Source organism: Trachurus trachurus (assembly GCF_905171665.1).
Source record: "Trachurus trachurus genome assembly, chromosome: 20".
NCBI lineage: Eukaryota > Metazoa > Chordata > Actinopteri > Carangiformes > Carangidae > Trachurus > Trachurus trachurus.
In genome coordinates, this window is record NC_139911.1 from 17,175,001 (window position 1) to 17,190,764 (window position 15,764).

At 42.8% G+C, this 15,764-nt stretch overlaps 1 protein-coding gene across 1 annotated transcript in view; it reads right to left on the reverse strand.

The window, feature by feature from the left end:
- The window catches only part of LOC311003353 (cadherin-10-like), a 62,304-nt gene that overhangs the window by 26,072 nt on the left and 20,468 nt on the right, over positions 1–15,764 (reverse strand). Inside the window, exons 2-4 of the mRNA XM_083995089.1 lie at positions 14,413–14,799; positions 4,488–4,782; positions 780–899 (exon numbers count right to left, since the gene is read on the reverse strand). Of these exons, the coding sequence (XP_083851215.1) occupies positions 780–899; positions 4,488–4,782; positions 14,413–14,649 (652 nt within the window). The 5' untranslated portion in view covers positions 14,650–14,799. The remainder of the gene's footprint in view (positions 1–779; positions 900–4,487; positions 4,783–14,412; positions 14,800–15,764) is intronic.

Genomic DNA, 15,764 nt, shown 5'->3' on the forward strand with positions numbered 1-15,764 from the left:
GGACCTGACAGACCTGGCAGGCTGGCCGCCGTCCGCTGGTCTCTGGGCAGGTGTCTCTGTTGATGGTGTCTTTTGCCTGCTTTCATATCTCGTTGGTCCAACATTTGTGTTTGACTCTGACCCACTGACTTTTGCTCTGTCCCCATCCATGATTTGGTTCTTTCTCTTGCAATGATCCGATATGGCTGATTTTAATGTCTGCCTTTTCTTTTTGCTGATGAGTGACACATCACAGCCGTCAGCTGTCACTTTTGAGGAAGACTACAGGTTGACAGTGGGAACATGTAAAGGTAAAAGAACATTTCCTGACTTGTTTGTCGTCTGTTTAAAAGAAACAGTAAAACTGGTGATGAACTGGCGACTTACAGACAGTGATTTACAGTCCACCATTGTTGTTAGGTGACGTCTGCGCGGTGTGGCTCAGGTTACAGGTTAGAGAGGTGAGCCAATGACATCATAGTTTCGCATTTTGGTTGTCTACATGAAAACCCTTGGGTGGCATTTTGAGATTTATTCCCTCTGGGACCTCTTTGAAAAAGGCTACCAAAAAGCCAAAACAATAAAAAACTTTTTTTGTGGATACTCCTGAACCCGTCTCTGTGTGGACGGGCCCGAAGTAAAACTGAGTTTAGGGCTCAATTAAACAGAAAAATGACATCATGTTTGAAGGAGGAAAAACAACACTCCACAAATACCACCAGAGATATCTGTGTATTGACTGTGTGTGTAAGAGTATCCCCCCCCACACGGGTTGGTTTCACATTAACGTCTCCACTGACCGGTCTCTGGGTCCACGGAGAAGTAGGGCTGGCCCTCCAGGATGCTGTACACCACCCTGGCGCTGTTCCCGTATGTGGCGTCGTCTGCGTCCGTGGCTGTCACCTGAATTACCGAGGTGCCTGCGGGAGGGGGGAGGAGGGAGGAGGGAGGGAGGGAGGGAGGGAGGGAGGGAGAGATTCATGACAATGATTTAGATCAACTCCTCAATACTGCTGGAAAAAAAAAAATTGCCTGCTGGATAATTGGTTAAGCTGATGCACCTTCTGATGAGGTGTCGGATCCTCTTCTAATCACGCTCATGCAGAATGTGACTGATCATTTCTGTCCCTTTACATTACCCAAACCAATCCTTATTCCTGGGGCACTTATACCCTTACACGTGATTGATTTTCGCGGGTAATCGATAAGTCCTAATGTATTTTTCTAAGTATATCTCTCTAAGAATACAAGCGGCACCAATACCAGCTCTTTGCAAAACCCCAAGAAGCCTATTAGTGCATCCACATATCTGGAGTGTCTAAGAAGCCAAATATCTGATAGCGGGCGAATGACTGTGATCCATTTTCTCTTCCAGAGAGGCTGAGGCCCGATTTCAGCAGAACAAAGGGAAGCGGTTAGCCAAGTGCTACCTCCCAAATGGCGCCTTGCAGGGCCAAGTGTTGCCTCATTACATGCAGAAGAAAATTAATTGAGTAGAAATATTTAATGGCAAAGTGGTATAAATATAGAATTGTGCAATACAATGGGATAACGACCTCATGAAAGTTCTCTAATTCGATGTCGGCCGAGATCCGAGAGGATGAGGGGAGAGTTTCCTTCTCTGAGGATCAATGTCATTTCTATGGATGAGGGATGCTGAAGGCAGAGAGAGGAAGACCACGGCTGTCTGATTTGGTGTAAGTGACAGTTCGGAGGAGAATCCCTGAGCAAGTTCACCGAACCTTGATCACTAATACCTTTAACTAGGGAATTAGACTCAAAGAGGCTTTTCTGACATGGCGGCTTTTAGAAAATATCACTGATCCACATCAGCCATCTCATCGCCGACTTTAAGCTTTTGAGAGAAGAATTTTCTGACAAACAAGTCAGGAATAATCACAGTTTTTGTGCAGGCGGGGTAAATTACCCTGACTGTAATCATTCAGTTGTCAAAGGATGAGGTGGGGAGGTGGGGGTGCGCGTCAACGCCATCGTCCCCGACTGAGTGTCCGAGAGACGAATGTCACAGCCGTGAGACTATAATAAAACTCAAAGTGTATGTCACATTTAAAGGGGCAGTGTCTCGACGCAGTCGCTCGTGAACACATGCTCTGCCGAGCAGTGACATCACACCTCGGTTGTTGCCATGGGCGCCCGTGCTGCCCTTAGATAAGTGCCGTCCTCTCTCTCGGGGTTGCTGAACCAAGTGACGACTCTGTCACATGTCGGGGCTGTGAGAGCGATGTCCCTCAGTCCCCGAAGCACAGCAGCAACAGCAGCAGCAGCAGAACACAGAGTTCACTCCATGTTTTCATGCAAGTATTGATTAGGAGCCTTTTTATATTGTTTATCTATATTCATGAGGCCAGTATGTACTTTTTGGACGAGGAGCGAGAGCCAGAGTGCATGGTGAATTAAAGTTTAATTTGGTGCTGAATGACAAGAACAAATGATAATACGAAAACAGCAAATGGTACTGTCTCAGAAACTGGCACTCCAGAAATAGAATCCGCAATTATTCACTGTGATGACACAGCTGACAATGCTGGTAATTAAATTAAATACTGTTTTAATAAGATACAATACTGTATTTAAAAGATTATCTGCACAAGTGCTGTAACCATCACACAGATGCTTTACCTTGTTTATTCTCTGGTCAGAAAACAGCTCCCCGCTTTTCCTCATTTAATTAGCCGGGCCCTCTTTGTTGAGTCGGCGTCATTATTATGATTGATAAAGTCCCATTGATCCAGTAAGACTGGCGTCTTTATCCTATTTGAATCATAAGCCTTTTAATCCAGCTCCCCGCGCTCACGCACACACACACACACCTTATTGTGTGTAAACACTTAATTATTGTCTGTTTTATGATCAATATCCTACATTTGGTTTCTGAATAGAATTTTCTTTGACAGCTGCACACACTCCAAACGCTAGCATCAATTATGACTGTTTATGTATTTACTTTCTTTTTTCATATACGTAGGCTATTATTGTCATTTATCAATTAATTAGTTTTTTGTTAGTCAGTTGAGTGTGGAGGAGGGAACAATGTGCTGATGATAAAAATGCTGTTCAAAGGGTTACCATACGATCCGCCTTTAGGTTAGTATCCCTTGCTAACTTAGCATTACCGTTAGGCCTAACCGCTGGACTGGCCATCGGGCATACTGGCATTTGCCCGGTGGGCAGATGGTGATTTTGGGCCGGGCCTTTTTTTTTTTCTTCTTCTTTTTTTCTTTTACAAATTTTTTACTAAAACGACTAGTATTAGTAATGGTATTAGTCATGATACCTATTGGTACACAAAACTGGTAGATCGGCCCATTAGTCATGATTGATTCTGGGCTGGACCAATTACAGCCGAGGGCCGATGCCCCCTCCCTCTTGGGCCTCGCTGCCAATCAATCAATCATACAGACGAGAGGAGATCAACAAAATGGAGTAACAGCAAAAAACAGAAAGGAGGCGCGGAAAAAACAAGAGACAAAAAGAGACAAGCCCTTCAGGCAGATGCTGCCAAATGTGTTAAAATAACACAGATGTTTGCTGGTGACTATGGCGGAGCTTCTTCTTCAGCAGCCGCAGGTAACAATGGCGGAGGTGACTGTCAGGTGGATGAGGGGAAGGGGAGGCAGGAGGAGGAGAGACCCGCGGCCACCGAGTGGAGGGGAATCTGAACTTCAGGTAAGAAGCGATGAACTGCAAAGTTTGGGCGTAATTTATTTTCACTGTGCTAACTCTTAACACAATCAGTAGTTACGAGTAGGCCATGTAACAATTTAAAATGAATTTAAAAATAAAAATGAAATAAAACAAAAAATAAAAATACTCATTATAATGTGTCAGATAAGATTAGATTAATCTGTATTGTCATTGCACAAAGTACAGTCGAAAGAAAACGTTTTGCATCTAACTTGAGTGCAAACAAGTAAAGTGCTCAGAAAATTAACGTTTAATATGTGTGGGAAACCGATGTAGAAATCAGGTTATGAACAAGAGACAAAAATAAAATAAAAATTAAAAATACACCACAGCAACATCCAGACTCACTTTGACTCAATTATTCTCTAAAACTGAAAACAACTGTATTACAGAAAGTGGCCAAGCTAACACTAATAAACAATAAACATATTCAAAAAGGTCTTGAATGATATATGATATGAATGATATACTGTATACTAGGGGTGGGAATCACCAGAGGCCCTGCGATACAATATTATCCTATTGTATCGCATCGCATCATATTGTATCGCCAATCAAAATCCAGATCACAGAGCTAATTTTTGTAATAATAAATGTATGATAAATTATGCAAATTGAGTTAATTTGTCTGTGATTATTAACGTTGTATTTGAACCACATCTCATCCTCTGTAGATGGATGAAGCATCTTCTGGTAAAGACCATGAGAAGACAGTGAAAACGAGTAAGTGGACCTTGAGCGTGGATGAGCCTTTGTACTTATTGGTGACCATTGCGTCAGTGGCGGTGGTAGCGGGGACTTACCGATGTCGGACATTTCCGGGACCCGGGCCATGTAGGGGTCCTTGGTGAAGCGCGGCTCGTTGTCGTTGATGTCGTGGATCTTGATGATGAACTCGGACTCGCCCTCCAGCGCCTCGTTGGTGAAGCGGTTGACGGCCTTGGCGCGGAGGATGTAGTAGGCCTTCTCCTCCCTGTCCAGCCTCTTGGTGGCGTGGATGTCCCCCGACTTCTCGTCGATCTTGAACAGGTTCCCCGCCCCCTCCCCGGTGAGGACGTACCTCGTACTTCCATCTCCTCGGTCTCCGTCTGAATGAAGCTGTGTGGTGAAAAAAAAAAAGAAAAGAAAAGGAAAAAAAATCAAGAAAGATAATAACATGGATCCCTGCAGCTCCAAAACAACAATTTCAAGCAACGGTTTGTGGTGTTTTCATTTTAATAAATTCCCACTTTGCTGCTCTCTATTGCTAATTGTTATAGCACAACAGTGATTCAAACTCTGGTTTATGAAAGCTTTCACATTTGCTTAATTTGCTCTTATGAGCACAGAGTGTCAGCTCGCTCTTTCCTGAGAGAAATCTCCTGCAGTGGTTAGCATGAGCAGAAACAGCCACAGTGAAGATGAATCTGCACTGGGAAGAAAAAAATTGATTGACAGGTGATCTCAGGGAAGTGGAGTGCAAAAACACATCCAGGAAATGTGAACTTTGCCTGTAACTTAATGGAAAACCTCATTTCAAAGCGGAATCTCAGTTTTCCACTCGAGTATTTCGGCTGCTCTGTGCAACAGAACCACAGATCTGACCAATCTGGGCCCTGGCACAGAAACACTGACAGCTTTGATAAGTGCACTGGGTGTTATTTAACACATTCACATCATCTTTAGTAAACTGTCGGCGACGATACACATCCGTGGCTTCACCTCATCTCGCCGACACTCGCCTCCTGCCAAGAACAGAACACGCACACGAGCACTGAGCGTTGAAAGTGCTGTTGTGTGGTACTGGTATTGTTACATTACTTTTTTTTTTTTTTTTTTTTTCTTACCGCAGGGCCACAGTGGCATTTTCACAGCGCTGTAAAACAGAATGCCAGTGGGTCGGAGTCTGTGAAGTACCAGCGTGAGAGCGAGCGAGTCCGCCATCCCCTCCGCCGCCTGCCAATCCCTGATGGATCAGCAACATGAGCGACATGCCAGAGGACCACGAGAGTCCACTTGTCCGTGGAGCTGCTCATTATTATTTGCTCTCTCTCTCTCTATATCTCCCGTTTTATTTTTTTTTTCCTGCATGAATAGCAGCTTAGCATGCTCTGACATTTTAATTCCGCCGCCAAATCCTCCCCCCTCCCAACATATTTATCTCAGGGAACTCATCAAAAGCTTGTCCAGCGGTTTTCCCCTCCCACTGCTTCCCTGACTACTTCCCGTTCCTCCTGCTTTTAATAACCGAGGACATGGTAATAATTGCAGGGCGAAGTAAAGGGCAAAAGGAGAGCACATGTTTGCAGACATGGGCAAACACGTCAAGCACAAAATGAGGCAAATGCCATCTGAATGTTTTCCTGCAGATAAGTGGGCGCCGAGACGAGTTACTGACACCTCGTTAACTCGACTGAGCCGACAACATTTGATTCTGATGGGTTGAGTGCGTGTTTTCCTCTCCAGTTTGACTTTTTTTTGTTTTTGTTCTTGTTGTTGTTGTCGGGTCTACAAACGTTCTTGGCTCCGCCGGTGGACAGACTGAGGGGGGATATTGAGCGTTGCAGCTGGGTCACGTGGGAGCACATTGCAAAATCTCCCTTCTCATCATATATTAAAAAGCTTTTCATCCCAGGTGCTCGGAAGCTTTACTAATTCATGCTGTTTTATCAGGGCAAAGCTGGCACATGTGAGATGAACAGCTTTGTGGATTAGCATCTTTAACACTATTTTGTTCGCCTGCTTGAATGCTGGTAAAAAATGACTGTTTTCATTCCTTTCTCTGTCTAACAGAGCCAGTCGAGTGTGTTGCAGAATTTTAGCATCTTCGGATTAGGATCTAGTGAGGAGCACTGTTTCATTCACCCACTTGAATTCTGGTCAAAACAACTCTTGCTTTGTCTTTTTGTTTTTTTTTGTTTTTTTATTCTCCCTGTCTAACCAAGCCAGGAGAATCTCCTGCAGAATTTTATTTGTTTTCTGTTCTGCTTTACAGTACATGCTCCCAAATAGAGAGTCTGGCTGAAAACAATCCACTTCAAAATTATTATCTTCCTCCTGCTGTTATAGCTGCAATGTCCTTTTCTATGATTGTCTATCAAGCCGCCTATCTCTGCCGGCACGACAATTCAGTTAATAACTGTTGAGTCCTCTCCTTTCGACTGAGATGGGAGATAGACAGTGTGACATACGCTGTGTCGACTGTCATTTCTATGGAAACAGAGAGATCTTGTGGTTCTGAAGGGTTCCTCCTCTCTCCCCCTGAAGGATATTACAAGGCAGCTCCGAGTATCGAACTCTATAGCGGCTGCTGCAGTGACCCCGTCCCTCCCGGTTGCCCACCTTGCCGGTGAGGAGAATTTACTGCTGCCCTTCTACTCAAATTAAGAGGAGGGGTTGGGGGGAGAAAAAAAAAAAAAACCTCTCCCGGAAATCAATGTGGCAGCCCAACGTGCATTCACAATGGCCCTTTGATCAATTTATATCGAAAATACAATTAAACTGTCACAGGGTGAGAAAAGAAACCCACATGTGCATTCAGCATGGTCACCAAGAAGCCCGGGAACATCGATAGTGAGGCTTTTTTCCTCTAACCTCCTACGGTACCAAATCGTAAAAAAGGCAGAGAGCATGACGCTATATCCATTAACACTGAGACTTTTGGTCTTTTCAAGAGAGAGGAGCACACTAGAAGAAGAAAAAAAACCCTCCATATTATCCAATTATTCTGTCTGCTATAGAAGCCACGTTTTCCTAAAGGAACAGAGTGGCATTTAGAGAAATATTTTCTGTCTCGCGGGGATGAGAAGATGAGAAGATTGATATCAGCTTTTGTATCCGTCTTGGAAAATACAAGGCTGCAATCAGGAGCTGGTTAGCTTAGCTTAGCTTAGACGTTGTTTTAGTACAGACCAATTTGGTGAGTCAGTCTCAATTCTTTAACACACAATTATTTCAACTCCTTTTCTTCAGACTTTCTGTCATTTTCAGAGAATAATCATGACAGAAAAAAAGGACAAATTAAGAAAAATAAGGCAATTTAAGAGAAAACTGGAAACAACTTCATTGGCACTGGAAACAGTATCCATACTGTGAGGAAATAAGGCTTTGGATGACTCAATTACAGTCATAACTGACTTGAGAGACAGATTTATTTGCTGTGACTCAGCTGTGAAGCAAACTTTAAGGCATTTACGTAGACACCATTATATCATCAATGAAATGCTATACATTTCAAAAGCTCCCACTCAATTAGCCTTCTCTGCTGAGTGATACCACACCATTTCCAACGGTTGGCACTTTTTCACAGTGGAAGATATTTATTTTTTTCCCCTACGTGCTTCATCTCCCAGTCTGAAGTGGGCTGAGAAGTGAAGTGGTACTCATCAGACATCTGTGCGTGAGAACTTATAAGCGAGCCGTCTTTGTTTGTGAAATTAATCAGTTTCAAGTGCAGCAAATGTTAGTGCAGGCTCGATCTGGACGCCATTTGTGCTTCACTCAAGTTAGGCCAAAAAGATGGCACTTGGAAATGGGCTGCTTAGGGCAATTAGCCAGTTAGCCTTTAAGGCCTTGTGTCCTGGCCTGTCGAGAACTGGCTGCCTTCTCCATAGCCAGATGGTAGCCTCAGACTGTGCACAAAAATAGCCTATCAAATGTCTGATGATGTGTAAAGTTGAGACACGCGGTCAAGAGCTGCAGAGACTTAAAGGTGAAATGTCAGCCACCATACATTTCTCTCTTGTGGACATCTTTTGTTCTGTGTCCCATGCATAATTTACAGCATGCTTCCCTTTAATCATGGACAATTCTCAAGCGTTTCTATTTACTTTGCTACAGGGCCGAGGCTACAAATCAGGACAGTGAGGTCACGTCCTCGTGTTGTTGCAGAGGATTTAGGGCTTTAAACAACCTGAGATGGTTGTTTACAAACCACAGTGTTTTTATAAAAGGATTTTAGACTCAGTATCTGTACACTTGTCATTTTACACTGCAAAAAAATGTGAGTAATTCTGTCATGTTTTGTAGAAAAAAGAACCAAACCCACAACAAATTTACTAATTTCAAATGCAAGTTCATATTTTGCATTTATCTTATCTTTTTTAAATTATACACAATAAAATCTGGGATTTTTTTTTGTTTTTATTTCTACTGAAAAGCTATTTCAAATATTACCTGTATGTAAGATTGCATTAAAAAAAAAAAAAAAAAAAAAAACTTGTAATGATGATAAACAGCAACAGCAACATTGAGATCTATGCTGAAATAACAGATCATTATATAGGCTGATGATAAGAACATGATACATGATTAAATTATAGTTAAATTAGTCTAAAAAATGTGTAATTATCTGAAATTGGCATTTCTGGGTCAAAACTTCATTCTCAGGTGGTGATGTCTACATGGGGGACTCCGGACTCATGACCTCAGGCTGAATCCTGGCTACAGCCCCGCCCCTCTGTCATATCCACTCCCCCCTCATTAGAAAACAACCTGGCCAACTCCATAGTGAAATGTAGAGGAGACGCCTGAGTGTTTAATGATAGGAAATCAATTAATCCCACCCTGTTAAAGCAACAGGTGTCTGATGCAGTAGCAGGCGTGTGACATTATTGAGACAATTGCGAGGTGCCGCGGTGACGGCGGCGGCGTATCTCGCCCAGACATCGCCTCGCCCCTGCGACTCCGTCAGACAGATGTTTGCGGCGCCGCACGACCTCATCACACCCTCTCCCTCCACTGCTCATGCTGTGAAGGAGGGGGAGTGTAATTGAAGTCACCCCCCTCCCGGTGCACAAGCGGGAACTTATTGCCTAATCAACAAACACGGCCGTTGTGTGCTCCAGGTCGCCGCTGGGGACCGCAGGGGTTGCCATGGCGCGGGTACGGCCAGGCCTGCGCCATATTGCAAACTCCTTGCCTCTCTGCCAAGGTGAGCAGCTGGTAATGGGGGAGCATGAACGGAAACCAAAAATCACCCCACCCCCCACAAACAAACACACAAAAACCCTGCACCTTTCCACTCCGCTGCCATAAGATGCTCCAGTCTCTCCCCCAGGATGCCTCAGCCGCTGAGTCGTACAGGACTGGGAAGCATATTATGTCTGTGTTCATCTGCCTTTTTCTTTTTTATTATTTCTTTCTTCTGATTTTCAGCCCATTACTGGAGGCTAGCGTTTGCAGGCGTGTGTGTTTGCGTGCACGCGGATGTGTTTGTTCAATACGGAGAACACTGCTCACTTGCTAGGGACTATGTTGAGGAGTCTACCCACCAGGCCCAGAACCACTGGGGCCTATCAGGGGCTGTAAATACTTTATGAGATATGATAGTGCAGCACAAACACTCTTCAACCACAGGCCATTAACCATTTTCGGTGGATATGTGCCCTTTGGTAAAGTAAGAAATAATGAAATAAACAAACATTCTCTTCCCCCAGTGACAGCTCAGGCCCTCCGAGGCCTGTATGCAGCTTGCCTGCTAATGAGAGGCAGTGTACGATTCTCCTCCTGCAGGAGAAAAAGAAAAAAAAAACAAGAAAAAAAAGAAAAGAAAGAAAAAAATCATTGGCCAATACAGCAAGATTAGCAAGATTAGCAGCCAACCAGCTCCCCAACAAGACACTGCCAGAGTCTCCTTCTCCTTCTCCCTCTCCTCTCGATTGCTTCTCTTAATTCCTTCCTGTTCCAACTGCTTTTGTTACGCTTGTTCAGGAAAGATTGCAATTTGATTTGTTAGCTCCTCACAACATGATAAAGCCGTCGTTAAAAAAAGAAAAAAAAAAGAAGAGAAAAAAGCCAACTGGGGGAGAGAGTGAGTTTACCAAATAACTGGAGACAGGATGTTGTAATTCAAGTGCAGTTTCATCATTCTATCTTCTACTGTGTGTCAAGAGCTGCTCCCTTGTTTGTAATAACATGCCATTGTGTTATTTCCAATTCATTTTTTTCCCCGGCACAAACAAAAGTGGTTTTGTTCCATGCTGCGCTCACTGGTTGTAATGATGTCACTTGCAATGACAAAAAAAACCCTCTCTTTTGTGTTTCCCCACCCCCCTCCCTTCTTCTTTCAGAAACCACTACATTGTGAAAATATGGCCTCCACCTGAGGATACAGATGCAGATGGTTGTTCTCCGTGTTGAGCCATGTGTTCAACTCAAAAGCTATTCATTCCCTTTAGGGCCCAATTCATCACTTGTACTTTATCTCGCAATTAACAAACAGTAATTGCAATCAGATAAGATCTACGTACTGCGGTCCTATGTGACAACCGGCTAGTGAGCCGACAATGAGGGAAAGCGCCCAGCTGCATGTACTTTGGGGAAACAACAAGCGCTTGGAGTCATGATTAAGTGTGGTACTCGAAGGTTGATGCCTTAATGGCGTCTTCAGGAGCCGGGCTCTTAGGCTGCAGCCCCTGGCTTTCTAAGTGTACACCGCACTCAGATAATCCATTCTTCTTTTGCTATTAGTCCTTTTACAACCTAAAAGGACGAGTGGCACATCAATCACCACTCTCTAAAGACAAAGTGGTTTGATCATGCTTGGTACTTACTTTTGATCTTCATTCACTCTGTGTGTGTTTTTTTTTGTCTTTCCAGCTTTTTTTTTTTGTTCATTCTTGTATTTGCTCGCCTCGTACTATAGCGAGCAATGTAATCCTTTTAGACCGGGGCTGAAAGTCAACCCTCACTCCGGGAGGACGTATGTTGCAGAATCTCATTTGGTTGGATGACTCTATCCTCCGTGGACACATGATAGGAATGCAAAGCACTGGCCCCATTCAACTCCTCGCACAAAACAGCCTTTCTTCCTCCTCAGTCATCCTGACCTTGCCACGACGCTTCACAATCTCCTCAATTACAGTAGGTTGGAAGAGGAGACAGATATCTTGACTTCCGCTCCGCTGCATGTAAAGCAAGCATTATTTGGCCCGTCTTCGCGTACGTCCCTCCAGTGTTATCTGGGTCGACATTGTGTTTTCATTTTGTTGAACAAATAATACCTTCGGAGGAAGTCATATTTTACTTTAGGGCAGGACGGCTGCTTTAGGATGGCTTGATGTGAGTGGAATGGACATTGTGCAGGCAGTCACCGAGCTGACAGTAAGCACAAAGTGTATCAGACAGCCAACAGAAAAAAACAAAGCCCGAGGACTGACGGATGGACCAATGGAATGGAAGTCAGATTTAAGAGCATCAGACGTCCAAAGTATCACGTCATGTCTAGTATCAGTTGATGGGATGATTCGCATTTAAGTCTGTAAAAGGATGATCATGTTATCTAGAAACCCAATGTGCCACCAAGTAAAGACCCAACAGGTAGTTAGGCCGCCTTATAGAAAGTTAACATTAGAAGAGTTGTATCACAAATTCTTCAGATTTGTATCTGTGTGTTATTGTAATATGCAAATGAGGCAGTATCTGGCGAAATTTGCATTTGTTTGGTTTGATGGATGGGAAGAATTTAAAAGGAAAAAAATGGGGGAAAAAAAGTACTGTGTCTTCATAAATATGTATTGACAAGACAGTACATAATGAGACATTTTTAAATGAACAGAAAATGGCAACTTTCCAAATGCCGCCATGTAAAAAGTTCAAGTTCAAGTTGTGTTGATAGTGGCTTTCTGGAAACTAAAAAAAATAAAGAAAGAACTCCCAGTAGAATAAACAAACAGAGGCAATTGGGGAGAATACACCAAATAGGAGGAGAGAAACTCCAGGAGGCTGAGACTTGTAGGCTGGATGCACAGTGACCAAAGATGCTTTTTTGAGTTTAAAGTTATAATTTGTGAGATGGAAGTTGTGGCTCTAGCTTTTGTTGTTAAAGTGATGACCTCTGTGTGGTGTCTTCACTTCTTAGAGACCACTTATCAGCTCAACAGTGCAGCCAGTCACCCTGAGCTGTCTAATGATGAAGTTTAGAGTATGGTGCCCCTTTCTCTTTTCTCTGTTCAGCCTTTTTGTGGGCGGTTATGGCTCCTCACACCAACCACTGGGTACTTTCATCCTTTCATTCTGAACAAACTGCTGCTGAAATTGAAAAAGGGAAGGAGTTTAAATTCTGAGGGAGTTAGGAACTGGGCTAAGCTCCTTCCACAGATCTAAGCCTAGGCTCTGAAAACTGCAAGTTTGGATGGGTCAGAAGAAGTGACAATATGCCGTCCAGAATATAAACGGAGACAATTCCACCAGTGCTAAATTATTTATTTTTTAACCTTTATTTACCCAGACAAGCAAATTAAGAACAAAATTCTTACTTTCAAGTGCAGCCTGAAAGAGCTAGCTAAAGGAGATACACATTGAAACACAATGCGGGCAACAGGGTAGAAACAGGGTTTAAATTATGTGACAACTAGCATGGTTAGATTCCTTTGTTGAAATTGCAGTAAAAACAACAGGTTTTCTTAACCTTAATGTTAGGTTTGTGTCAATAATTGGCATTAAATGTAATTAGCAGAGGCTAACTATGTATGTATCTTACCTTATTGATTAGACTGTGCCAAGTATCAAAGGTTGAACTTAAATTTTTAGTTAGTTTCTACCTTAAGCCTTAAGTTACAGTTAAGCTCTTGGCTCTCATTTGTCTAATTTTTGTGAACAATGAGGAATAATTGTCATTTTAACAGTTTTCTTGATTGTCTTCTACCTGCTCTTTTTTTCTCTTATTTTCACACAAAAATCCAGCAGTTTCCTTTCAAACAAGACTGAAATCCATGTGTGCTCAAACCTTAGAAGTAGCTGTCCTAAGAGCAGTGGAAAGTAATTGAGTACATTTACTGTAAGTACTGTGTTTAAGTGTAATTTTGAGACACTTGTACTTGAGTATTTCCATTTTCAGCTACTCTACTCCTCCACTCCACTCAATTTCAGAGGGAAATATTGTACTTTCTACTCCAGTACATTTATTTCCTAGTTTCAGTTAAATAAGCAGGACACTGTACAGACTGTAGCACTTCATTAAAGCACCTTTGCTGGACTGGGTTCACCACTGCCCTGGACAAAAACTGACCCTCACTTATTCACTGTATAATTTGCACTCTACTAACTAGTAACATGGCTTTACTGTAGCCTATAGTTTACATCAGATATTAGTCTGCAACTTCAAAATGTTGAAAAACTCCAACACACCCTTACTAAGAATATTTTGTCTGCATGTGGTTTAAGTTGGTTTGAGCATTTTTCGTTGTTGGCTTGTTTAATTTGAAAAAGCTAAAGTACTGAAATGTTAAACTGTGCAAATGCATAAGCAGCTTTCCCAGAGCTCTGCGCTGTAACACTAGTATTTTCATTCAAATCAGGAACAGTCTCATCAAACAATCTTCGGTAAACAAGATTACAAATCTGATCTTTTTACACTGACATTAGGTGCAGCTTTTTCTGTGTACATTTCATTCCCTTCCTCATATGCATCTGTCACATTTTAAGGCACTATCTGCTCTACAAGAAATTACACTGTGGCAGTGAGTCATTCAAAAAGTACAAAATAAATGTGAAAAGCTCCACAAACTCATCTGACTTATACAAAGGCAAATCTGTGCCGACTAACTGATGCAGATATTCTAATGTTTTGTGTTGTTTTCTTTAGTCTATGTGTAACAATCATGTGTTTGTGGATCAAGTGATCTGGCCTGAAGCGGCCTCATGTATGATGGTCACATGAAGCTGCAGTGATAAGTCAACAACAGGCTGTGGTGTAACAGAGCAGCTGAAGGAAAATTAAAATAATAGAAAAACACATTCTTGAATTACCTTTCCGACATACTGCTTGTCCGTCCCGGTGTACTCCTCCAACAAAAAGAACTGGTTCCACATCCAACCTCGTTTGGAGCGCCTGAGCGGCACACCGTTGGCGTCCTCTCCCGTCAGTCCCGCGGACCCCCTCCTCCCCCCTGTAGTCCTTCGCAAGGCCCTGAGCCCGTACCCTGGAGAGCTGAGGTGGGCCATGGCCCACAGCAACATCAATACGCAAACTTTCCTTCTATCCATGGCCACACCACCACAGCCTTCTGTCTTCTCCCCCCACCCTCAGTGGTCTGTGTCCAGTGGTCTTTGGTCAGAGTATCGGATCAGTCTTCATGCTGCAATCTACTGAAGCAGGAACGGCTCCCCAGGCTCACATAGGGTGGCAACCAGCACCTGGAACATTTACACAGAAAAACAGAGAGTCAATACTGGGAGGGGAGGTGGCAATTTGTTACCGCACAAGCTCCCGTCTTGTTTCACAACCTGTTAGTCAAGACCAAGTCGGCGGAGTTCGGAGCTTTTTGAAGATGCAGTGGAGTTGAAACTAAGTCAAGTCCAAGTGCAGATGAAGTGAAAAGACCCAAGTACAACACACACACACACACACACACACACACACACACACACACACACACACACACACACACACACACACACACACACACACACACACACACTCGCCTGCAGATGCTTCTAAAAAAAAACGATGGAGTTTAAGAATCATGTTAATTTGATTTAGAGTCACAAGGTCTGACATTTAAAATAGATCAAATGAAACAGCATTATACACAAAGAATGGATATTATATATAGTACATGAATAAACTAAAAAACATGGGACAAAATTGCAAGACTGTCAACTTAACACAAGTTAACTCCAATTACAATTCACTCCTGTACACACAGGCAGTTTCTGATATTGCAATGAAGTGGCCTTATAACTATGGGACTAATAACTCAGTTTAGTTTGATCCATCAAATATCTTAATCAACAGGCATGTCATTAACAAGGCAGTTCACTTTACAAAGCCTTCCCCACATTGAAATGTTGCAAAAATCCAAGACTAAATGCACATAATTAAAAACAAAAAAGCACCCGCATGCTTGCAGCCTTCAGATTTCTTGTTTCCTCTTTTTATTTACGGACCATTTTGTCTTTGTTTCCTAAGATTCGGTCTTGTTTTCAGTTCGGGTTTCTTATGTTTTTCATTTCTTAGTTCCATCAAATGTTTTGGCCCCAAACTGAGTTCAAATAAAGCGCTGAAATAATTAGTCAATGATTTTGTTAACCAAGTCACTTATCAAATGAATGTACCAAACTTCACTTGGATTCAGTTTCACACGTGTGGAATTTGTTTT